Below are 26,025 nucleotides of genomic sequence, written 5' to 3' on the forward strand. Positions count from 1 at the left end.
GGACTGCAGGATTTATTACGGATGACTTTTAACTTAAAATTTAGAGATCACATATTTTCCCATAGAAAGAATATTTGAGGATATAAGAGGAGTAGATGAGAGAAACCAGATGAAGAGGCTGTTTTAAGCCAAGCCTAGTGGTACATGCTTGTAATCCCAGCACTCAAGATGCTGAGAATTGCAAGTTTTCGGTCAGCCTAGGCTACATATTGACACCATATGAAAAAAACAACAACCAACCAGCTTGGCACTGGTGGCTCATACTTATAATCCTAGCCACTCAAGAAGCTGAGATCTGGAGAATAGTGGTTCAGAGCCAGCCTGGGCAGTAGTCTGTGAGACTCCATTTCAGCTAACCAGCAAAATGCTAGCATGGAGATGTGACTCAAGTGATAGAGCACTAGCTGTGATGAAGAAAACCAAATGAGAGTGTAAGATCTTGAACTCTGGCATCAAAAACAAACAAAACAAAATAATGACCAACAAATCCTAAAACAAAACAAAACCCCAGCCAACCAAAGAAATAATAATAAATGTCACTTGAGTGGTCCACTTGAGACAGAAAGAACTAGGACTAGATAGATAGTAGAGATAGATAGAAGGTAGATTTAGGAGAGCAGAAGACTTTTGTCTTTTACCATTATATGGCTAACACCTAGAATAATGCCTTGCTTTCCATAAGTATTTACCAAACAAGAACAGTACAGAGCATATCTCTGAGTCATTGCTAGCTCTTCATCTTCAAATGAAAGGGAGGAATACAGCATGGTACCTTAGTATCTTACTTATAGAATAGCCCTGGTAGGTTAGATGGTCTGTCATCTTCAGTCTTCTAACTTTAGAATTGTATGAATTCTAATTACTTTGTAGGTCTCTAATTCTTCCATATTAAGATTGTTATTTATTATAACAATAATAACTATCACTATTAGTTTAAACTCGGGGCTTCCCTCTTGGTTAGGTAACATTCTACCATGCATACTCTAGCCTTGATTTTTTTTTTTTTTGCCAGGCTGGCCTGTTGATTCATCTGAGTAGTTAGGATTGTAGATATGAATGACCAGCAATTGGCAAAATTAATTTTTTTTTTTTTGGCCAATCCTGGGGCTTGGACTCAGGGCCTGAGCACTGTCCCCGGCTTCCTTTTGCTCAAGGCTAGCACTCTGCCACTTGAGTCACAGTGCCACTTCTGGCCGTTTTCTGTATATGTGGTGCTGGGGAATTGAACCCAGGGCCTCATGTATACGAGGCAAGCACTCTTGCCACTAGGCCATATCCCCAACCCCTAAATTATTTTTAACATTTACAAAATAAGTAACACTTAGAATACTAAAAATTTTGAGCTATTTTTAAACAAATAAAAAAAAGTTGAAATACAGTTCTATAACACAGTATGTGTTCCCCAAAATCTTTGCTATGAAACATTGTTCAATAAAATGAGAAAAATGGAGTTAGGATCACAACACTCAAAAAATTTGTCTGTTATACATAAAAAAGTAAAAACCTAATAATTGGGGCTGAGAATGTGGCTTAGTGGTAGAGTGCTTGCCACTCTATCATGCATGAGGCCCTGGGTTTGATTACTTGGTACCACATAAAAAGTAAGTAAATAAAAACAAACAAAATAAGAAATGATGCTGGCACCAGTGGCTCATGCCTGTCATCTTAGCTACTCAGAAAGTTGAGATCTGAGGATCACAGTTCAAAGCCAGCCAGGGCAGGAAAGTCTATGAGACTCTTACCTCTAATTAACCACCAGAAGACTGGAAGTGGTTCTCTAGCTCAAAGTGGTAGAGCGCTATCCTTGAGCACATAAACTCAGGGACAGCTCCCAAACCCTGAGTTCAAGCCCCATGACCATCATCACCATCAACAATAAAAATCCCAGGCAAAAAAAATGTAAACATTGAAAAGTAGAACCTAATAATTTTATACATGCGAAAGGATTACATGATACATAAGTACAACAATCAATATGGTGCTTTGCTTTAGAAAGCTCTGAGCTTTGTTGTTAAAGTTGAAGCAGAAGGGCTTTAGCTAAGTTACTATGAAGTGGTACAAAGTGGATTATCTGAAATGTGACTGAATGTTCTCTTGCCGCAGGGGACGGATGTGCTGCGTTGCACACGAGAACTCCGGGGGGCTAGTCCATGTTGGAGTATGTGCGTTGTCCATATAGTTAGCTCAGTTTTTTTGAAAAATTTTAGCTGGGTACCATTTCCATTGTCCACTTAGCAAATGTCTCAGGATTAAATGCACAAAGAAAACATGAAATTTATTACACCAATATCATTCACTAATATATTAGGTAGGAACAGATTTACATTCAAAGCAAGCAATACAATGTAATTGATTATAATTTTAGATTTGAAAGTGTACAAATGCCAGTAGTACTTCCCTATTCATGTTATATATACCATATTACAGTGACCCAAACCATAAAATTAACCATGCTGCTATTCTGTTCACTAACTTTAACTCTATTTCAGATTTTTCCTTTTTTTTTTTGGCCAGTCCTGGGCCTTGGACTCAGGGCCTGAGCACTGTCCCTGGCTTCTTCCCGCTCAAGGCTAGCACTCTGCCACTTGAGCCACAGCGCCGCTTCTGGCCGTTTTCTGTATATGTGGTGCTGGGGAATCGAACCTAGGGCCTCGTGTATCCGAGGCAGGCACTCTTGCCACTAGGCTATATCCCCAGCCCCCAAGATTTTTCCCTTTTAAGAATTTTTTTTTTTGTTCCACAGTCCAACATAGGATTTCCCAGTTCATTAAATTGCTGTTTTCTTAGTCTCTTCCAATCTGGGACAGTTCTTTCTTTGTCTTACAGGACCATGGCACTTTACAAGAGTAGGGGCTGGCTTTTCCATGGACTATCTCTCATTTCTACATGGCTAGATTGAAGGTTATATATTTTTGGCAAGGAAGCTATAGACATGATATTGAATCCCTTAGTTACTTGAGGTTGATGTGTAAGAAATTTTTAACATGTATTTATAGGTTTTAGTTGTATGATAAAAATCGTCAAATATACTTCATATGCATTCTTTAGTGTGAGAATCTCTTACCACTTATTTCTCCTTCCTCCTTCCCTTCTTCTCTTTGTCCCTTTCCACTCTCCTTCCTCTCTCCTTTCACCCTCCCCTTCCTCTCACACCATGGTTAAGCCAAAGGAAAAGAATAACACAGCCATGCCCTTGTATCCTTTATTTTTCTTTCTGACATGGATATTGAATGCTTCAGTTATTTGTATGAATTTGAGATGGTATAATACTTTGTACATAGCAGTGTTTTTTATATTCTTGTAAAGTATCTTTATATAATTTCTTTGTTTCAGTTTCAATAGTAATGGGAATCCCCACGGTGAAGAGAGAAGTTAAATCTTACCTCATAGAAACTCTTCATTCTCTTATTGATAATCTCTACCCAGAAGAGAAATTGGACTGTGTTATAGTAGTCTTCATAGGAGAGGTAATTACTCGTTATTTTTCAACCATATATAAGAGTTGCAACTGGGGCTGGGGATATAGCCTAGTGGCAAGAGTGCCTGCCTCGGATACATGAGGCCCTAGGTTCGATTCCCCAGCACCACATATACAGAAAACGGCCAGAAGCGGCGCTGTTGCTCAAGTGGCAGAGTGCTAGCCTTGAGCGGGAAGAAGCCAGGGACAGTGCGCAGGCCCTGAGTCCAAGGCCCAGGACTGGCCAAAAAAAAAAAAAAAAAAAATAAATAAATAAATAAATAAAGAGTTGCAACTATAGTCTGAATATGCTTTTATAAGCTTTTGATGAGTGGTAAGTAAATTTGGGTACTACATGCCATCTAGTAGTTTAATATCAATGTAACTTACAATGTTTGATTTAGCTTTTTCTGCAGCTGCAAACCAGGAACAGTAATCTTTGCTGGCAGTGGGATACTATTAATCTACATAAACCTTAAAGAGTGAATCCACGTTTTCAGCTCTGAGGCCCAACTTTGGAAATTCGCACTCATATTAATACTTCAGGAGTCCTGAAGCCTAAGAAAGGCCTAGCTTACACTGGGGTTTGGTCATCTGTTTATTCGCTCAGCCCCTTTTCTGTACTACCAAGTTGCATCCGTGATTATAATTCTCAAAGAAGCCAAAAATCATGGAAATGAGGATTTTACATATGCTATAGTGTTACTAATATTTTTATCACTCAAGATCACTTATGATAAAATGTTTCTTTTGGTGTACTCTGGATTTTAACAAACCTTTTTGCTCTGCCCCATTCTTGTATTTGGGGAATCATTCAGCTAGTCCTCGTGGGATGAAGTACGTCTGTTTTTTTTATGGAATCTAAAAGTGCCTACTTGCTTTACAGTGCAGGCATGTGACCTGCACTCAGCCACTTGTGTATTCCCATTCTGAACTCTTGAGTACAGCTTCATTATTTTCAGATGACACAGAAAATTCCAGAGACCAAAGAGGAAAGTTATTAGAATGACAGTAATCTAGAAAGGTGGTTAAATATATTATGGCCAATGTATATTCTTTATGTAAGTAAAAACACAAAAAGAAAAGGTAGTGAGGATTGTGGACGACTGTTCTGGTGATGAACCCGTGGTGGCAGAGGGAGTGAGGATTGTGGACGACTGTTCTTTTTTTGTTTTTTTTTTGATTTGTAGGGTTTTATTGGTAATCTATTTGTTTTTTTATTTTTTTAAATTTATTTATTAATTAAACTTTTTTTGACAAGGTGTTGTGCAAAAAGGGTACAGTTACATAGTAGGGCAGTGTGTACATTTCTTGTGATATCTTACACCCTGTTTTTCTTTCCCTTCCCTAGGTCAGGTAGACATATATACAATATACAATGTATCAAGAACATATACAGTAGCCATGTGGCCTACGCCCAAGAAAGTTCACCTAGGGCTTTAAATGTAATGTTGACATTAGACAATCTGTCGACAGTAGTCTTATATGAACGTACATACATAGCTTTTGAGGTATTGTGATCCACTGAGAGGTCAATTTTTGACCTTTATATGTTGAGTAGTTGTTTGGTTTTAGTTACATAGTATAGGGTTGCTGACCCAATCCTGCTGGAAATACCATTTGACAAGCAGGTTTTGGTTTTACAGACCTGGTCTCTACTGTCTCTCCGTCTCCCTTTGTTAACAGTCATATATCAGGGAGATCATGCCCCTTTGTTTTCTGTGTTCTAGGCTTGTCTCTCTCAACATTATTTGTTCAAGTTCTGACCATTTCCCTGTGAATAACAATATTTCACCATTCCTAATCGCTGTGTAGTAGTCCATTGTGTATAGGTACCATATTTTTTGGATCCATTCATCTGTGGAGGGACATCTGGGTTGTTTCCATATTTTGGCTATTGTGAATTGTGCCGCGATAAACATGGAATTACAAATGTCTTTTTGATATCTTGGAACTTGCTGTTTAGGATAGATGCCTAGGAGTGGTATGGCTGGGTCATAGGGTAGGTCTATATTGAGCTTTTTGAGAAACCTCCATACTGTTCTCCAAAGTGGTTGTACTAATTTGTACTCTCACCAACAGTGGAGAAGGGTTCCTCTTTCCCCACACCCCCTCCAGCATTTGTTGTTGCCTGAGTTCAGAGTATAGGCCATTCTAATTGGAGTGAGGTGGTATCTGGGGGTTGTTTTTATTTGCATTTCGTTTACTGCCAGGGATGTTGAACATTTCCTCATATGTTTCTTTGCCATTTTTATCTCTTCTCCTGTGAAGTCTCTCTTTAGCTCCTTTGCCCATTTCCTAATTGGTTTACAGGGCTTGGAGGGGCTTAGTTTTTTGAGTTCTCTGTAGATGACCGATATCAGGCCTTTGTCTGTTGCTGTGCTGGTAAAGATCCTTTCCCATATCGTTGGCTGTCTTTCTAGTTTGGTGGCTATGTCCTTAGCTGTGCAGAAACTTTTTAATTTGTAGTAGTCCCATTTGTCGAGTCTCTCCCCTATTTGTTGTGCCCCTGGGACTCTATTCAGGAAGTTCCTTCCTGTGCCTATAAGTTCTAGCTGGACGACTGTTCTGGTGATCAGCCCGTGGTGTAGAGGGAGTGAGGATTGTGGACGACTGTTCTGGTGATCAGCCCGTGGTGCAGAGGGAGTGAGGATTGTGGATGACTGTTCTGGTGATCAGCCTGTGGTGCAGAGGGAGTGAGGATTGTGGACGACTGTTCTGGTGATCAGCCCGTGGTGCAGAGGGAGTGAGGATTGTGGATGACTGTTCTGGTGATCAGCCCGTGGTGGCAGAGGGAGTGAGGATTGTGGACGACTGTTCTGGTGATCAGCCCGTGGTGGCAGAGGGAGTGAGGATTGTGGACGACTGTTCTGGTGATCAGCCCGTGGTGCAGAGGGAGTGAGGATTGTGGATGACTGTTCTGGTGATCAGTCTGTGGTGGCAGAGGGAGTGAGGATTGTGGACGACTGTTCTGGTGATCAGCCCGTGGTGTAGAGGGAGTGAGGATTGTGGACGACTGTTCTGGTGATCAGCCCGTGGTGCAGAGGGAGTGAGGATTGTGGACGCCTGTTCTGGTGATCAGTCTGTGGTGGCAGAGGGAGTGAGGATTGTGGATGACTGTTCTGGTGATCAGCCTGTGGTGGCAGAGGGAGTGTCTGGGACCACAGGGCAGGTGCAGAGGCACCTACACCAGAGTGAGAGTCTGTAAGTTGTGGCTCTGGAACATTCTATGATTCTTGGCTATAGTGCAACCTTATTTATGCATCTTCCTAGCTTGGTTCTTCAGCCCAATCAGAGAGCTGGTGAATTCTCCTCAGTCACCTTTAGTAAATCATTTTTTTCTGACTCTTCTGCCAGAAGCTATTTTTACCTGTTGTCACTAAGATTGTCACTGACACAGGTTGTATCTAGATAACCCAAATATTTTTGTAACTACCACTAGAAAGAATAGTTATTCAATAGGGATGCAGGGGTCCATGTGTAGATGCTGTTACCAGTGGTTTTAGAAAGACACAGATCAGGCAGAATGTGGCCTGAGCCATAACAAGCAGGTGATATTGGTGATAACCATAATGATGGTGGAGAATTTGTAAAGAGAACCTTAGCTGGCATGCCTTTCATATCACCCTGTTTGTTCACCTTGTTTCTGTAGTTTTCCTAGAAGCATTCTAAAGTCCTCATTTATTTTTTAAAGTAAAATTCAAGTTGAATGGCATAACCAGTTGACCATGTTGGAAAAGCACCTACAGTTAGTCTCTGAAAAACTGAATTTAGAGAATATCTACCTTCAGAGGTGTTTAGTATGCAGTGTGTGGTGCTTTTCAGCAAGGATGCCTGAGGCCTTTATGCCATTTCTGTCTCTCCTCCCTCTATACTGAGGATTGAATTCAAAGCCTTGAGCTCATTAGGCAAGGCCTTGAGCTCACTAGGCCGAGGCTCTACACCGGCATGCTCCTAAGTCTTTTTGCTTTTAAGTTTGTTTTTCAGATAGTGTCACCAGCTAACTGCCTAGGTTAGCCTCAAACCACCTACCTCTGCCTCCTGAGTATCTGGGATTATAGATGTATAACACCATGCCCAGATATTTTTATGCCTTTGACCTAATTGGTTTGACAAAGCTTATTACCAGACTATGGGTAAAATTTTATAAAGGAGTTAAATTTGTAAATGAATATAGAAGTTGAGTAGAGAGTTAAATTACTGTGACATTTTTAGTTTTTATTCTTTTTGTTGTATATTTTACTTACATCAGGAGCCATTATTTCCTATGTTTTCAATTTTTTGAAAGATTGTCACATGCTTTTCTTTTTTTCTTTTTTGCCAGTCCTGGGCCTTAGACTCAGGGCCTGAGCACTGTCCCTGGCTTCTTTTTGCTCAAGGCTGGCACTCTGCCACTTGAGCCACAGCGCCACTTCTGGCCATTTTCTATATATGTGGTGCTGGGGAACTGAACCCAGGGCTTCATGTATATGAGGCAAGCACTCTTGCCACTAGGCCATATTCCCAGCTCCAAGTCACATGATTATTATAAAGTGTGTGTGTGTGTGTGTGTGTGTGTGTGTGTGTGTGTGTGTGTGTTGTATACAGTGAAGTTTCTACTGTTTCTTTGTTGTTGTTTTGGTACTGGGGATTGAACCCAGGATGTATACTTTCTTTACATAAAATTGAGCAAAGTAAGACTTTGTTCTTTTTGTGATTATTGTGCATATGTGTGTTTCTTCCTCTTTCCTCTTCTTGGTTAGTGTATTTGTTTTTATATGTACTCCCAAGCCCATTTCGGGGTCTGTTTTCCCAATTCTTCAACACCTGCTTTTCTTTTTTTTTCCTTCTGGATTTTCATGCATCTTGGCCCAAAGGCTAAACAGATTTATTTTCATTATTTCATTTTGTTAAAAAAAGAATTTGTATGAATATTCTTCTGAGCATTGTGTTAGCTAATTTGTAATGTATTCTTTATTGTTACTAGGTTGTGATTTTTTAAATTTTTATTTTGTCTTTGGCCAAGGAAATGATCTAGATAGTTTTTACAATTTCTGATTGCTAGACTCTGTTTTCTAGGTTGTTTTTTTTGTTTTTTTTGGAGAAAAGGTCACATTTCACTTTCTAAAACTACTTTGAAAAATTTTGACTGACAATAAATTACAAAAATAGTAGAGAGATTTCAAATTTTACAAAATTACTCTCTGTGCTAGTGTTAGCTGAATAGCTTTATGTTAAAATATTGAAGTCAGGTTGAGGAAGTCCTTCAATTTTGTTTTTTTAAAAGTTTGCTTCAGATGTTTTATGTCCTTAGAATTTTCATAAGTATTTTTGCATCATTGCATTCATTTGTAATAATTTGATGTTGCTTCTTAGACACAACTGTTGCAATTGGTTTTCTTTTAAATGAATGTTGAAAGGTTTGGCAACAGTTTTTCTTCATTTCTGTATGAGATAATGTTTTGTTGCTAGGTTTTACCGAGCTTCTCCCTTTTAAAAAAAGAAAGTTATGTAGTTCTGTTCTTGTTGCTTTTTCTTTGATTCAGCATTGAAGGAGATTGGCTTTTTGGCTACTGGCTTGCAGTAGAGTCAGAGGGGTTATTCCAGTCTAATGGTGTTTTTCATTTTCTTGAAACAACAGAAAACCCACTACAACAAAATAAAGACTATCTTCTGTCATAGAGCCAAGTCTGTGTAGTTGCTCATGTCACCTCTGACTATTGGTATCAAACTGGATTCTTTTGAACTTCAAAATTTCAGTTACTAATATTCAAAAATGAAATATGTAGTTCATGCATCTGGTTCTCACTGATAGTTGTGCATGAAGGAAGGAAACGAAAAGTACTGTCAGAAGTGTCGAAACTTACCCCAACTCTAAGCAGTTTAGTGTTTTCTGTTTAGACACTTCTGTGCATTTTCATCGAGGATATAGTTACCTGGATGGTTTTGAGATTTCTTTTTCTACCTCACAAGCACCTGAGGAGAACAGCCTCAGAAACACAGAGCTCACTGCAGTTATGCTTCCTCAAGCACTCATAATTAACCTGTTTGTCTTGTTTTCAATAGGGCAAATAGTACAAATTTCTTTCACTCGTTGACCAAGGATTTATTCAAGCAATAAAATGAGGAAGGTGCTGGAGATTTTAAAAAAAATCTTAAAAATCCACTAAATAATAGATGGTGTTCCTGAAGGCTAGCATCACACAAAATTATTTTTGTTTGTTTGTTTTTTGAGACAGAACAGTGTTTTGCTATGTAGTTTAGTCTGACAGAGAATGCAATCCTCCTGCTTCAGGCTTCCACGTTCTGAGGTTACAGGCCTGAATCACTACACCCAGTTCAAGAATATTTGTTTCTGTGTCATTGAGCGCACACGTGCGTGCATGCATGTGTGCATGTGTGTGTGTTTGTGTGTGTGTGTGTGTGTGGTGAGGGAGGATTGAAAAAAATGTTAGTTGCATATGCCTGTTGTTGAAGAGTCCGGTAGATCTACAAATTTTGTTATGCCAGATTCAGCTTCTGTCTCCTTTCTTCTACCCGACCCACTTCCTTCACTGTTTCCTCTTCCTCTGCAACCCTTTATATCCTCTAAGTGGCTGGCTTCCAGGCTAAGCAGAGATATTCAACATTTCTCTAGTTTCTTTTCTTTCTTTCTTTCTTTTTTTTTAACTGATTTCTGCTTTAATCTTAATTATCTCATTCCTGCTGTTTGTTGGTAGCCTTTTTCTTTTTTTAGATTTTTAAGATGAATGCATGGATTATAGGTTGGCAATCAGTTTTCTACATAGGCTATTTAAGGCTATAGACTTCTATCTTAAGTACCACTTAAGAATTTGAACTAAGGCCTGAACTCAGAGCCTGGCTGCTGTCTCTGAGCATTCTACCACTTGAGCCACAACTCTTCTTCTGTCTTTTTGGTGGCTGATTGAAGGTAAGAGTTTCACGGACTTTCCTGTCTAGGCTGGCTTCAAATCATGATCCTTATCTCTCACCCTCCTGAGTAGTTAGGATTACTGGTGTGAGCCACAGGGTCCAGCATATCAGTGCTTTTATAAATGGCCCAGTGTGGGCTGGGAATATGGCCTAAAGGTAGAGTGCTTGCCTCATATACATAAAGACCTGGGTTTGATTCCTCAGCACCACATATATGGAAAAAGCCAGAAGTAGCACTGTGGCTCAAGTGGCAAAGTGCTAGCCTTGAGCAAAAAGAAGCCAGGGACAGTGCTCAGGCCCTGAGTCCAACCTCCATGACTGGCAAAAAAAAAGGCCCAGTGTATAGTCTACCCTGGTCTATCCATGTGTGATCAGGGAGAATGGACTCTCTCTCTCCTTTTTTTAATCAAGGAGACAACTCTGTATATAAATGTTTATTAGGTCAGATGGTGAACAGTGTTACCAGAGTTTAGGGCACAAGCCCAGTTCTGGGGCAGTAGGTTTGGCCTCTCACATCAATGAGCAGTGATGAAGGTCATAGAAAGTAGCTTTAATTGACATGCCATGTTGGGCAGAACAGATTGAAGGGGTCCAATGACCTCTAAATCTTGATGAGGCTTGAGAGCTTTGAGATTTTGTAGGAGAGGGAAACAAAGGGAAGGGGGTTGTGATCTGATAATTATCTCTGTTCTGATTCTACAATGGAGTCTAGATAATTTTTTGTCCTTGTCATCACTTGAAGGGAGCAGCCTTGTTCCCATGAGCTGAGTGCCTGCTCAGCTCCACCTTCCCCGATCATTGCTCTCATTTGGGGAATGATCTCATGGGATAATCTGTCTTCGGAGGCTTGTTATAGTGTCAGTCCCTTGTCTTGTTCAGTATTGTTCCTGGAATCCAAGATGACTGAAGAAAAGTGAGATTTTGGAAGAAAAGGTTAAAGAGGCCAAATAGAGCTGGAGAAGACAAAATGGAGTGCGCCCTTCAGTAGTATCATTTAAGTCTTTTGTGTGTTTATCATCCTTTTGCAAGGTACTTATGTTCTTGATTTTAGTTATTGCTATATTGGTGTGTCAGCAATAATTTGATCGATTTTAAGACATCTAGCTTTTAAGTCATTTATGCAAGCTAGGCAACCAAGTGGCTCACATCTGTATTCCTCACTACTTGAAGCACTGGCAGACAAATTAGTAGGACTTGTCTCCATTTAGCCAGCAGAAAGCTAGAAGTAGAAGTATGCCTAAGTGGTAGAGCATCAGTCTTGAGCGAAAAAAGCCAAGCAAGGCCAAGTACCCAAGACCCTGAGTTCAAGCCCCACTCTGGCATGTGTGTGCACACACAAGATTTATACATTTATTATAGGTCACACAAATGATTATTGAGAAAGTACACATATAAAAGAGGCCATAAATCTTGCCTGTGATTAAACAATATTTTCTGAAAGAATGATAGGTGCTGGACATAACAAATGAATAAATCAAAACCTTTACCTATGAAAACCTACACTGTAAAAGAGAATACCAGATACGTAGTACATCAGATGTAGTGAGGGTAAGTGGAGGATAAGTCAGAGCAAGGAACGTAGTTATTATTACATGGCTGTGTGAAGGTTTTATGTAGTTAGGACATTTGAGCAAAGACCTGAAGGATGTGCTTGTGGACAACTTCATATGCAAAGGCATTGAGGTAACAGCTTTGCTAGGCCCATTTTTGAAATAGCAGGAGAGGCCTGTGAATGGCTGTGAGTAGAGATGACAAGGAGGGGATCAGCCACAGAAGGCACTCAGAAAAGGATAGGGCAGGCGAAATCACAAGGGACACTCTAGGTTATTGCAAGAAATTTGCTATTCTAAGTCAATGGAGCCAACACACATTTTTTCTTTTTGAAATGCCAGTAGTTTCTATTTGAGGCCTTGAGTCTTTTTTGAAGCTATATAACTGCCATTTTAGCCTGAGAAACATTCATTACATTTAAACATTGATTCCACTCCAGTAGAGTTCTAATTTCTGATAGCTCGTAGAGGCTGTTTTACCAGAATTTGCTCTAATTAAGATAAGAACCCAGGACTGGGGATATGGCCTAATGGCAAGAGTGCTTGCCTCGTATACATGAGGCCCTGGGTTCAATTCCCCAGCACCACATATACAGAAAATGACCAGAAGTGGCACTGTGGCTCAAGTGGCAGAGTGCTAGCCTTGAGCAAAAAGAAGCCAGGGACGGTGCTCAGGCCCTGAGTCCAAGCCCCAGGACTGGCAAAAAAATAAATAAATAAATAAAAAGATAGGAACCCATTTCAGAATTTCAGGTATAAAAGATACTACTTATTTTTAAGACACAAAAAACTTTGTTTTGAAATAATTTTAGATTTAGGGAAAAGTTGTGCAAGTTAGGTAGATAATTTTCCCTTTGCTCAGCTTGCTCTAACACTATCAACTGATGTAACTGCAATTCCAGGAAGTTATAATTGTCTTTAACTATAAATTTTATTCAAATTTTATATGTTCCAGTCAAAGCTATCTTTCTGTTTTAGCATGTATTACAGAATCCACATTATGTTTAATTGTTTGGAATCTTCAATTTCCTTCTATCCATATCAACAATTCAGTATTTTATTTGGTGAACATAGACACTTTTATTGTTTTGTTGTTGGTTGTGGGCTTGAACTTAGGACCTGGCACTGTCTGAGCTCTTTTACTCAAGGCTAGCACTCTGCCACTTTGAGCCACAACTCCAGTTCCTGAACATGGACACTTTTGATGAGTTTTGGTCAGTTATTTTACCAAGAGTCTGTTTGGATATGTCTATTTTCCTCGTGATTACATTGTTGTTCTGGTGAAAGTAATGTGGTATATCTCTTGGACAGATTACAATGGCTTCTTAGGTAAGGGCGGAAACCGTTGTAAGCCAAGTAAGGCTTGGACTAGGTTATCATGGAGATGGTTAGAAGTAGCCAATTTATGAAAACATTTTGAACTAAATGTTTTCAAGTATTTGAAAACATTGCTGTAGTGTCAACATATTAGGAGAAGGAACGGCTGTGACAGATGCATTTACAAATGTCTTTTTGTCTAGCATTTGAGCTTTCTTACTCTTAATATTTAACACACAACTATTTTAGAAACTAGTAAAGTGAACTAAAATACTGTGGTGATTGCTTGCTTTTGTTGGTATATAAATATAGAACGTAACGTATAAAATCAAGCATTATGAGGATAGTGATTGCTTTTCCTGGGAGTCTGGGGAAATGTATTATGAACTGCCAGGCCCATTCTGGTACATGCCTGTCATTTTAGTCCTGCTAACTGGTCAGATATTCACATCATCTTTGTGGAATTTTCCTTGGTTCCTTAGTATGTAAAATGCTATTTCCAGTCACAATGGAGTTAGCATGAATTGGACTTATCTTCCTGATAACAGCCACGAGAAAGCTGGACAAGCTCTGTGAATCAGCCATTCTCACAGACAGTACAGGATGTGGTTACCCAACAGAGGAGTAAGCACTGTGGTTGCTCTAACTTGCTACCTGGTAACATATTGTGTATCACAGCATAGAAAGGGGAAAACCAAAATTGCAGAAGAGAGTTCTAGAGAGGAGAATATTACACAGGAAATGTTTACTGGAAACTCCACAAGCCTGGTAAAGGGATAGTCAGAGACTGCCAGCTGAGCAGCTCTGAGCACTCACATTCGATGACATAGGACCATCCACTATGGCAAGTCTTTAGTGATTGCTCTTGCTGTGTATACTCCACCCTTTGCTTAAGATCCTTCAGTATTTGTTTGATTGTTTAGGAATTCTCTGGTGGGTACATACATATTCAGAGTTGTCGTGTTGAGTAGACCTTTGTCATTATAACTGACCTTTTTTTGTCTCTTTATTACTTAAAAGTCTATTTTGTCTAATGTAAGTATAGCTACTCTGGTTAGCCTTTTTTTTTTTTTTTTGGTGCCAGTGCTGGGGCTTGAACTCAGGGCTTGGGCACTGTCCCTGAGCTAGCACTCTACCATTTGGGCCACAGCTCCACTTCTGGCTTTTTCTGTTTATGTGGTACTGAGGAATGAAACCCAGGGCTTCATGCATGCTAGGCAAGCACTCACTGAGCTACCTTCCCAGTCTCTTGTTGGCTTTTGTTATGGGAATACCTTGTATGGAATATCTTTTTCTTTTTTTTTTTGGCCAGTCCTTGGCCTTGGACTCAGGGCCTGAGCACTGTCCCTGGCTTCTTTTTGCTCAAAGCTAGCACTCTGCCACTTGAGCAGTGGCGCCACTTCTGGCCGTTTTCTGTATATGTGGTGATGGGGAATCGAACTGAGGGCTTCATGTATACAAGGCAAGCACTCTTGCCACTAGGCCATATCCCCAGCCCCTGGAATATCTTTTTTCATTCACTCAGTTTCTCTATATATAGTTAAATGTGAATTGATCTGAGTGCTCGTGGCTCATACTTGTAATCCTAGCTACTCAGGCTAAGAACTAGAGAATCACAAGTCTGTAGACTTGGTCTCCAAAGTAACCATCAAAAAGCCAGACTGGAGACATAGCTCAAGTGGTAAAGCTCCTGCCTCTCCCGCCTCTCAAAACAAGGTGAGAGCACGAGGCCCTGAGTTCAAAAAAAGTGAATTGAGTCTCTTGTAGGCAGCATGAAGTTGTGTAGTTGGGCCGTATTCTTTTTAAAATTTATTTAATCCTTCAGTCAACCAAGTCTTTTAATTGGAGAATTTAATCCATTTACATCCAAAGCACTTACTGATAAATAAGGAGTTACTTTGATTTTGCTAATTGTTGTTTTTTAATTTAAAAATTTCCCCCTTCCTTTGCAGTTTGATATTTGTAGTTTAATGTAGTGCTGTGTTTTCAATACCCTTTTTCTGTTGAAGATTTTTGCTTTGCAACTACCATGATGCTTACATAGATTAACTTATACTCGTAACAGCCTTTTTCAAACTGGTAACAACTTTGATTGCATGCAACAACTACATGTTTATTCTCTCCTCTCATCTTATGTTTATGACATTATCATTCTGTAATTTGTATCCTTTGGCAGTTTATTTTGTCTGTAGTTATTAATTTTCATAGTAGAAAGAAAATTGCTTTATACACCATCAATTGCAGTCCTAGAGTGTTCAAAATATGGCTGTTATACTTCTGTCATTGAGTTTTTTGCTTTTGTATATTTCATGTTATTGAGAGGTCTTTTGTTTCAGCTTAAAGAACTCCCTTTAGCAATTCTTATAAGATGATGAACTCCCTTAACTTTTATTTATGGAATTTTAGTGCTCTTTTTCTGAAAGGCTACTTTTTTCCTACATATTTTTGTACATAAAATTATACACTTTTGTGTTTTCTGCTGAGAAATCAGTTGGTAGTTGTATTGGCAGTCATTTATATATGATGTGTTTCTTACCTCTTCATGTGTCCTCTCTTCTTAAAAGCAGTCCCCCCAGGGCCTTGCATTTGCTAGGCAGGCATTCTACTGTTCCCCCGTGCCTCCAGCCTGTTTTTTGCTGGTGATTTTTAATGATAAGATGTTGCTTTTTGCCCAGTGTACACCTGGACTATGATTCACCTACTTAAGGCTTCCTAAGGGCCACCATGCCAAGCTCCCTTCTAAAGAAATGGAGTATAGTGAATGTTGTTTTTTGCTCAGGCTAGCCTGGAACTGCAAACCTTCTCATCTCTGCCTCTCACATAGCTAAGGATGACAGGTGTATGCTACTGTGCCCAGCTACTGTTTTTAAAGGAGTTGAATTTTTTGTCTGGTCTAGGTTCAAACCATGATCCTCCCATTCTCAGCTCAGCTCCCCACGTAGCTAAGATTACAGGCAGGAACCACTTTTATTTTTGATAGCTTGACTGTTACGTGTCTTGGTGAATGCCTCTTTGGGCTGAATTTTATTGAGACCTCTGTACTGTGAGTACCTATTTGTTCTCTCCCTCCAAATTAGAAAGTTTTTTCTAGCCATTACCTTATACTTTCCCTTTTCCTCCTTGTGCAACTCTTATTATGTGAAGATTTGGACTTTTGATAGTCTCCTCATGTGGGCTTTCTCTACTCATTTCAAATTTCTCTTTTTGCCCTTTCCTCTAACTTTGTAACCTCAAAGTTTTGTCCTCTAATTATTCATTTTTAACTTGATCTAATTTTGTGTTTTACCTTTTTATTAAATGTTTTAGTTTATTATATTTCTACTTCATTTAAAATTTCTGTCGCTTTGTCTAACTTCTTTCTTTTTATGGTATTTTCCAAATTTCATTTTCTATTTGATATTGTTATGATTCACTGACCTACTTTAAGAAGATTGTTCTAAATTATTTGTCATTTCATAGATGTCTTTAGGGTCCATTACTGGGGTTTTTGTTGTTTATTTTTTTTCTTGTGAGGAGTAGGTGTGAGGATTCCCTGGTTCCTAGTTTCTTATGTTAAGTTGTGTCCTGTGCATTTGAAGAGACAGCTCCCTCTCCTGGCCTTTTCAGATATTCTGTATAGATACTCCTCCACTGTTGCTTAGCCAGCCTGTGATTCTGAAGAAAAGGCTGGTGACAGAACTTTACATAAGTCAGGTAAAGAGTACATTTCTTTTGGGACAATGTAAACCCGTCTCTGGCTCTCTCTCACCTTTTCCCTCCCATCCCCATCCACATAGAGTCACATTTGGTGATCTTCACAACTGGTTTCTTTTACTCAGAACGTTTTCAATGTTCATGTTTCAGCATACATCTATAATCTCGTATTTTTAATATAAAAATATTGTACTTAATCATGAGAACACTTAATTGTCCTGGAATAAATGTTATTTCTTCTTTTGCTTTTTTTGGCTATTTTATTCCTGTCTATGCATACTATTCCTATATCCCTGAGATATATGTACCCCAGTTTGAGATTCACAGATATGTTCTCATAATTGAGTGATATCACTGCTTTTTAAAGTCTCCACGTACCTTTTACAAAGAACCAAGAGCAGCTGCTCTCAGGTTAACCTGAGCAAGCTCCAGGATCAGCAAATGGTTGCCTTTCTTCCTTGCCAGTGGAGAGAAGGGTCTAAAGATTCTGGTAGGGTCCTGTGTTCCTAGACGGGTCAGAGTTTTATCTTCCTCTAGTGTTGTCCAGAATAGTCCTGCCAGCGGAAACCAGAAAGAATTGATCTTTTGTGTAAATGTGATGCCAGTTGCAGTTTTTTAAATGAATCTTTTGTTACATATGTTAATTAGCAAGCAGCATAAAGATTATGAGTTTTATTCTATATGAATTACTTTGGTTCATAAATTGGATTGCGCATTGCATAACGGATTTATAGATTCATTTCCTTAGACAACTTACTGGAGAGAAGGAGCCAGTCTTTGTCTTCTTTGTATTCCTTTTTCTTCAGGCAGGCAAAATTTAGTATTCACTAAATGCTTGTCAAATTGAATTTCAGGTTGTTGCTAAATATATTACAATTTACATGAACCATAGTTAGCTATACTATTCAAAATTATAGCTATATACATTGGTGTAAATGTTTGAGCTTATGAGAATTTTCTTCTGTATGTGTTTTGTGTCTTCAGAGTTCCTTTTTAGAAATTTGAATGTGTAGAATTAAGATTCCTTTCTCTTAAGTCTTTAAACAATAAAAATTAGAAATTCCAATGAATAAAAATTACAGTTAAAATACTTATTCAGAAAACATGTTACCAACTTCCTTTTAGGGGTGTAGTTCTGGGTTTTTAACTCGGCTCTTAACATTTTCTGGGCAGGAGCTCTACCACTAAGCAATATCCCCAGTTCAGCCCCAAATGACTTTGTGGTTCTTGATTCCAAGTAAGATCACTGTCTCTGTCTCTATGGCTACTTGCTACTTAAAGTTTGGATGTTTCAGGAGAAGTTAATATTGTCTCTGTGTCGAGTTTTTGTAATGAATTGAACATTGACAATCAGAAATAATAACTTACAAGTCTACTTTTACTGTATTAGTAGGTAGCGACACAAGTGTAGTGTAATAGAACAATATAGAAATGCATATCAAGTTGTCTAGCAGTTTAGTGTGATAATTTCAGTGTATGTTTTATCATTTATCTCTTATTATAGGTTAGACTAAATGTTCTAAAAACACGAATGTAGGTGTAATTTTTTTTTCTTTCTCAGACAGATATTGATTATGTACATGGTGTTGTAACCAACCTGGAGAAAGAGTAAGTCCTTTCTAAGATATAAATGGAAACATTTTTGTTACTATTATCTTTAGTTTTTTTGCTATAACATGTCTTTGTTCATATTGTTCTTTAGACTGTCAGTGGTTTATTTGAATTGTCATTTAAAAAATCCAGTTATCTGAAGGGATAAAATAGGCATATTACATTGTAGAAGAGACTTGAATATCATATGTATACAACACTATCAATAAACAGTCTGTTTTTGAAAGTAATGGAAAGTAATATGAGATTGTTTTAATCTTCAACCCTCTATCAGGTGGAATTTTTTTTTGGCTATCAGGACAGATATTAATGTAACCATTATAGACCTCTGTGCTACAAACCATGTTACCAGTTTCTTGTGGGCAGGACTCTCAGGTAACTTATAGGAAGCTTAGTAAGTTTCAGGCATTGCTATTTTCTATAATGTTGCCTTAGTCATTTTAGTAATATATCATAAAGATTAGAATTGATACAACTCTAGATTTAAAATAATTTGACTCTCTTGGTCAAAGTACTAAAATCCATAGTTCAGGATTAAATTGTAATTTGCTAGATTTTCTTTAAGTGCTAAGCTTTTTGGTAGTCTTTATAGACACACACTACTGTAGACACTTAAATAAGGAAACAATAATAATTACTGATTTTCCTTCCTAGAGACCACGTGGTCAGGTTTGTGAGGTATATGTTGTTATTTTGCCGATTTATTCCTTTCTAACTGTGTAGGCCAGGCCAGGGGAATGAAAGTACAATGAAGCACTAAGAAAAATTGTGCAAAGTCAGGCACACACTCACTGTGGAGACTTGAAAAATGAGAATACAAAGAGACTTGTATTTGAATCGGTGAATTGATTTCAGAACTTTATCTTTTAAGTAGTCATTCAAAGGAGTTGACGTTTAATAAAGCAGGTTGAGTACAGTGCATCTTGATTAATGTCACCCTTTTCAACATTCTCCCCTTTCCATCCCTTCCCTCAGTGTTCTTAATTTTATAGGATATACATTGAATTCTTGACTGCGTCCCTTGACCTCACTCCATCCCTTTCAAGAACCTGCTTCCTAGTGTTTGTTTTGTTGAACTTTGACTTTGCCTTTCTAAGAATTACATTATTTGAGTTCTCCTTTGAGTTTATCATGTTTCAGTTAATACATTTGTGTACACTTGCATATCATCCAACATATTTACTTAAAAGTTTATAAGCTAAAACTAGCTTCCACATACAAGGGAAGCACATATATCCTTTTGTTCTCTGGGCCTCATTTACTTGAGATTCTACCTCACTCCAGTTAGAATGGCTTTTATCAAGAAAACAATAACATGCTGGTGAGAATGCATCCTAAAGGGAATCCTAGTACACTGTTAGATGGGGATGTAAATTTGTTCACCCACTCTGGAAAGCAGTATGGAGGTTCCTCAAAAAGTTAAACATAGAAATACCCAATGCAATTCTACTCCTGGGCATTTATCCAAAAGACTTCAAACCAGAATACAGTAAACCCACTACCACAACCGTGTTCATTGGAGCACTATTTACCATAGCAAAGGTATGGAATTGGCCCAGATACCCCTCAGTGGATGAATGATTAGAGAAAATGTGGCATATATACACAGTGGATCTTTGCTCCTCCATTAGAAAGAATGATATTGTACCATATGTAAAGAAATGGAAAGATTTCAAAACTTGGGAAAAGGTTTTTCTCAGCATAAACCCCGTTGACACTTTGGGCTAGAGAATTCTTTATTACAGGGGGTAGCCATGCATGTGGAATGTTGGACAGGCTCTGGGTGTGTCTATATATAACCTGTTAAGGGTGTCATTAGTCATCAGTTATGACAACCATACTGTCCCCAGGAAGGATGAAATTGCTCCCACTTGAGAATCACTGATTTAGAATGCTCTTAATACTGTAACCTACAACTAAAGCTTCCTGAAAATAGAAGAACTTTGAACTTTGCATGAACAACATATTTGGATGCACACAAATATTCATTTGTTTGCTTTCTTCAATTCTTTATTTCCTGTGATAACTTCATTTATGTTTTAAATTCTGATTCGTTTAAGGAATATAATGCCTGCAGTTTGCCTAGTGTTTTTATTCTACTTTAAGGATAATAGTGGAATTTTTATACTTTTAAGAAGCATTGTTAGGAAAAAAACAAAGCCAAAAACTTAAAGCTACTAGAGAAACCTACACTTTCTAGTAATGATGTCAGTGATGAAGTTCTTCACTGTATTACATTGTGACCACATAACCTGCTACGCATGGCTACAGACGTGTCAGGTTAGATCCAGTACATTGAGCATTAGATAAATGAAATCTCATCGAACTTAAATAACTCAGCTGACCTTTCTCATGATAGATTTTCTAAAGAAATCAGTTCTGGTTTGCTGGAAATAATATCACCTCCTGAAAGCTATTACCCTGACCTGACAAACCTGAAGGAGACATTTGGAGACTCTAAAGAAAGAGTAAGGTGAGCTGTTCTTTTGCGCATGATGTCTAGAGTAGTTGCTGTTCATCAAAGCATTAGAATAGTTTGGGAAATAATTTGGAATTTGGAAATTTTGGAAAGAATTTGGGAAAAAAGTTTGGTTAGAAGTCTAGGTAATCTCATTATTTTAAGTTCAGGACTGCTTGAGAAATATATTCTGGAGGAATTCTCTTAAACTGAATGAGAGCTTAGTATGAGCTTGGATATGATTGGGTTTTCTTTCTTTTTTTTTTTGTGCCAGTACTGGGTCTTGAACTCGAGACCTGGGCACTGTTCCTGAGCTGCTCTTTGCTCAAGGCTAGTGCTCTACCGCTTGAGCTACAGCTCCACTTGTGGCCTTTTCTGAATAGTTTATTGGCGATAAGAGTCTTGAGGACTTTGCTCAGGCTGGCTTCAAATTCAGATTCTCTTGAGTAGCTAGGATCACAGACGTGAGCCACCGGTGACTGGCTGTTTACTGTGTTTTCTTGAAATGACTTGGAGCCATTCTTACTCAACACTAGTCAGTGTGTTTCTGTAGACCATCAGAAATTTTCAGGAAGGATCTAATATTATAAGTTTATTTTATTTTTTTAGCATTCAGTATGTTCATTGCATATACCTATTTTTGGCAGGACTGATTTTTTTTTGGGGGGTGCAGGATGTTGGCTGGAACTCTGGGCCTTGTACTTTTGCTCAGCTTTCTTTTTATTTATTATTTTTTTATTTTTGGCCAGTCCTGAGGCTTGGACTCAGGGCCTGAGCACTGTCCCTGGCTTCTTTTTGCTCAAGGCTAGCATTCTGCCACTTGAGCCACAGTGCCACTTCTGGCCATTTTTTGTATATGTGTTGCTGGGGAATCGAACCCAGGGCCTCATGTATACGAGGCAAGCACTCTTGCCACTAGGCCATATCCCCAGCCCCAGCTTTCTTACAAATGATGCTTCACCACTTGAGCCATGCCTCCATCCATTTTGCTGGCTAACAAAGTTTTTTAAAAATTCACAGACTTTTCTAAAAGCCTGATCTGATTTTGAACCAAAATTCTCCAAGTGTAAGTCTCTTGAAGAGCTTTTTATAATCTTCTGGATTTCCACTGTGAGCCACCAGCTCACTAGGATTAGCACTAGGATTTTGAACTCAGGGGTTTGCGCTTGCCAGGGAGGCGTTATACCACTTGAACCACACCTTCAACACTTTGTTGAGACTTTTTAGGTAGGGTTTCAAGTTTGTGATCCTCCCATTTAGCCATTGCATAGCTTCCATAACAGATGCACTCTGACATGCACATGTTCTCATTAGCTTTTTATCCATGATACTTGTGATCTTCACCTCCTGAGTAGCTTGCCTTACTTGCCCTGTGCCCACTTGAATACATACCATTATACGCAGCTCAATACATATGAATTTGAACCTGTTTATAAACACAGCCCTGGACACCAGAGTGACAATCTTTAAAATGTAAGGGCACTAGCTCAACGAAATATCAAGCTACCGAGAGAAAGTCCCATGATTAAGGAAGTTTGGAAAATGAGGGGATTTTTCTTGGACTGGTAGGGAATAGTTCAGAGGTTGAACACTTGCATAGCATGTATGGAGCTCCAGGTTCTATTCTTAGCACTACAAAAAAACAAAAAATGTTATGTCTTTCTTGCTGGGTCTTTTAATGCCTCTCATGTTCTAATATAGTTCTAGAACTGACTTTGATGTGAGACTCCTGTTTTATTCACACATCTTGAGAGTTCGTATTCTTAGGAATACGTCCTCATTAGGGCTTCATTAGGTATAACGAATTTGGTCTATTCTGTGTGTATGTTTATTAAAATAGACGCTTGAAGTCAAACACATTTAATCTTATTTTACTAAATTTGAAGCTGATTCTTAACCTGTCTACTGAAACTATTTCAGATGGAGAACAAAGCAAAACTTGGATTATTGTTTTCTAATGATGTATGCTCAGGAAAAGGGTGTATATTACATTCAGGTAAGTGTGTTTTTTTTAATGTTTTTCCTACTTATGAAGAAAATATTACTACTAAAGGCATATTTTCATTAAAGTAGGGAGTTTTGCAACCACAAATCCTCTCAGTGGTAATGGAGAATGGGCTGTGCGGTCCTGGCTGCAGCAAGTACAGACCCCATCACCCAGGTTATGTACAGCTCACTGAGTCCTGTGTTCTCTTTTGCTCCCCTCACTTCTGATCTATCTTTCTTTCTTCCTCTCTCCACTGTTACAGTGAACTGAGATTTAGTTATTTCACAAGTTCCAAAGAATTTTCTTTCAGTAATTTTAGTGGTCTCATGGTAGAATAATTGGCGTTAAGCCACAATAGTTTCCTTTATATAAAGATAATAGAATTGACATTCAATTCTGACATCCTGGTTTTGACATTATAGCCTTAATTCTATGCAAGCGGAATAAATGTGTTAGTTACTCTGACCTCAGTTTATCTACCCTCCCTGTGAAGTCAGGCTGTTTCCTGCTCTCCTCTCCCTGCAGCTTCCCAGCCATTTCTTTTTTGATTAAGGGACCCAGAGTGTCTTCTGACTGCTCTCATCAAAGTCTCCTAGGAAAGGATCTAAGAATGCAGTGGTATAAATTTTTGGGTTAGCCAGTTAGACAACATTTTAAAGAATGTTTGGACACTTGTAACCATTAGCCACTATTCAGGAAGTCAAGATCAGTGGATCACAATTTGAAGCCATCTGGGGCAGAAAGTTTGAGAGACTTTGTCTCCAGTCAACATGCTAAATGTCAGAACAGTGGCATGATTCATGAACATGTCATGAGCAGTCAAATCCCACCCCCCAAAAAACTTAGGAAGTTGTTAACTTTATTCAAATACCATTTTTCTTAATGACTTAAGCCCTAAATCCCACAGTTTGAATTTTTGTTTCTTTAACCAATGAGACTTTACCCCTTGTTCAAAATGTAAACTCTCTTGAGGTTGGCAGTAAGCCTTCTCCTCATTTTTTTTTTTTTTTACTGTAATCATCCTTAGGTCCTTTCTTAGGAGAAGACTGATGAGAGTAGACAGAATACACTCTTGAGTACCTTAATAAAAAAGAAAATGGTTGGGAAGCTGCTGGGAGAAGAGAGAAGGAAACAGCTTGAGTTCACAGGGAGGGAAGGTAAATAGAGGTTAGAATGTCTATGACATTTAACCTAGGGTCAGTGTGTACATCAGCTTCCCAAGATGATAAACTTAAAAAGAGAAGGAGTTATTTGACTCACAGTTTTGTAGGTTTCAGTCTATGACTACTTACTGCAATCTCCTTGCTTTTGGAACTGTGCTAAGATTTCACATCAAGGCAAGAATGTGTGGAAGAGCAAAAACCATCCACTTTGTGAGGAGAGAGTAAAATAGAAGGAGGGAGCAGCTAGGCACCTACAATCCCTTGCTAGGCATGAATGAACTCAGTGACCTAAAGACCTTCTACTAGGCCCCACCTTTTAAGGGTTCTGCTATTTCCGATCCTGCCTCTTTTGGAACTAAAACCACATTAACCCATGGACCTGTAGATGACATTCAGGGTCCAGTAGCAGCCAGCTCCATTCAAACGTGCAACTCTTTCTTAGTTCACAAGATAAGAACTGTAAATGATGAATAACTATATGTCTTAATAATCTTTGAGTTCTGCATGCAAATACACGATAATCCTCAATTTAGACAATACATTACTTTTAAATGCCATAGAGAAATTTTATTCTAGTATATTTATAAGGGTGCCATTTACTTGATAAATTACAGTATTATTAAATTTTGCTATTTTGTTAAGAATATCACATAGGGGAATTTAAAGTGTACAGTGGGGTGCCCACAGTGCACAAGAGCCCCATTTTCTTTACATCCTGTCCAACATATTACAGTGATCATTCTAATTGATATGTGAGAGTGTTTCATTGTGGTTTAATTTTCATCTCTTTGATTAATGATGTTGAACATCATTTTATGTTTTTGTAATTTATATATCTTCTTGGAGGAATGTTTATTCAAGACCCTTGCCCATTTTTCTGTTGGGTTATTTGAGTATTTTGTTGTGAGTATGGAAGTTATTTAACATTTTAGAGAACTATTCCTTAATTATATATGTGATTTTCCATTATCTTATTTAGTTTTGTAATACTTTTCCAATTGCCCTTTTAAATTTTGACACACAGAAGTTTGTGACTTTTGTTTATTGTTTTTGAGACAGTAAAACAACAGGCTATGGCCTGGAACTCACTATGTAGGCTTAGGCTTCTTCAATTTGTGATTCTCTTGCCTCAGCGTCCTGAGTGGTGGAATTACAATTGTGTATTACCATACCCAGCTCAGGTTTGTAAGCTTTGAGGTAGTCTTGTCAGTTTTTGTTGTCGCTATTTTGTGTTGTATCTAAGACATCATGGCCAAATCCAATTTTCTGGAGCTTTCTCCTGTGTTTCTTTCTAGAATTTTTATAATATTAACTCTTCAGTTTATGCTTTTAACCTATTTTGAGTTAATTTTTGTATATGGTATAAAATAGGCATCCAGTTTTCCTTTTTTTTTTCTTTCTTTTTTTTGGCCTCCTTGGGCTTGGACTCAGGGCCTGAGCACTGTTCCTGGCTTTTTGCTCAAGGCTAGCACTCTACCGCTTGAGCCACAGCACCACTTCTGGCTTTTTCTACACATGTGGTGCTGAGGAATCAAACTCAGGCTTCGTGCATGGGAAGCAAGCACTCTACCACTAGACCATATTTCCATCCCCAATTTTATTCTCTTATATGGGAATATCCAGTTTTCTAAGCACTGTTGTTGAAAAAGACTATGCTTTTCCAACTGTATTTTGGGCACACTGGTGGAAAATCATTTGTCCATACATGTAATAGTTTTTTTCTGGGCTTTGTTTCACCCAGTTGATCTGTATATCTATTTTGGTTAATTCTATACTAGATTACTATTATGTCATATGTTTAAAATCAATGTGAGGCCTCCAACTTTATTCTTTTCTAAGAGTTAGCTATGGAAGCCCTCAAGATTTCATATGAAATG

At 38.4% G+C, this 26,025-nt stretch overlaps 1 protein-coding gene across 2 annotated transcripts in view; it reads left to right on the forward strand.

Annotated features, from left to right (window-relative positions):
* Mgat4a (alpha-1,3-mannosyl-glycoprotein 4-beta-N-acetylglucosaminyltransferase A) overlaps positions 1 to 26,025 on the forward strand; it is a 73,825-nt gene that overhangs the window by 30,444 nt on the left and 17,356 nt on the right. For both annotated transcript variants that reach the window (XM_048352265.1, XM_048352266.1), the window contains exons 5-8: positions 3,334 to 3,467; positions 18,491 to 18,537; positions 20,900 to 21,013; positions 22,919 to 22,994. In XM_048352265.1, coding sequence (XP_048208222.1) covers positions 3,334 to 3,467; positions 18,491 to 18,537; positions 20,900 to 21,013; positions 22,919 to 22,994 — 371 coding nt within the window. The remainder of the gene's footprint in view (positions 1 to 3,333; positions 3,468 to 18,490; positions 18,538 to 20,899; positions 21,014 to 22,918; positions 22,995 to 26,025) is intronic.

Source organism: Perognathus longimembris, chromosome 8, assembly GCF_023159225.1.
Source record: "Perognathus longimembris pacificus isolate PPM17 chromosome 8, ASM2315922v1, whole genome shotgun sequence".
Lineage (NCBI taxonomy): Eukaryota > Metazoa > Chordata > Mammalia > Rodentia > Heteromyidae > Perognathus > Perognathus longimembris.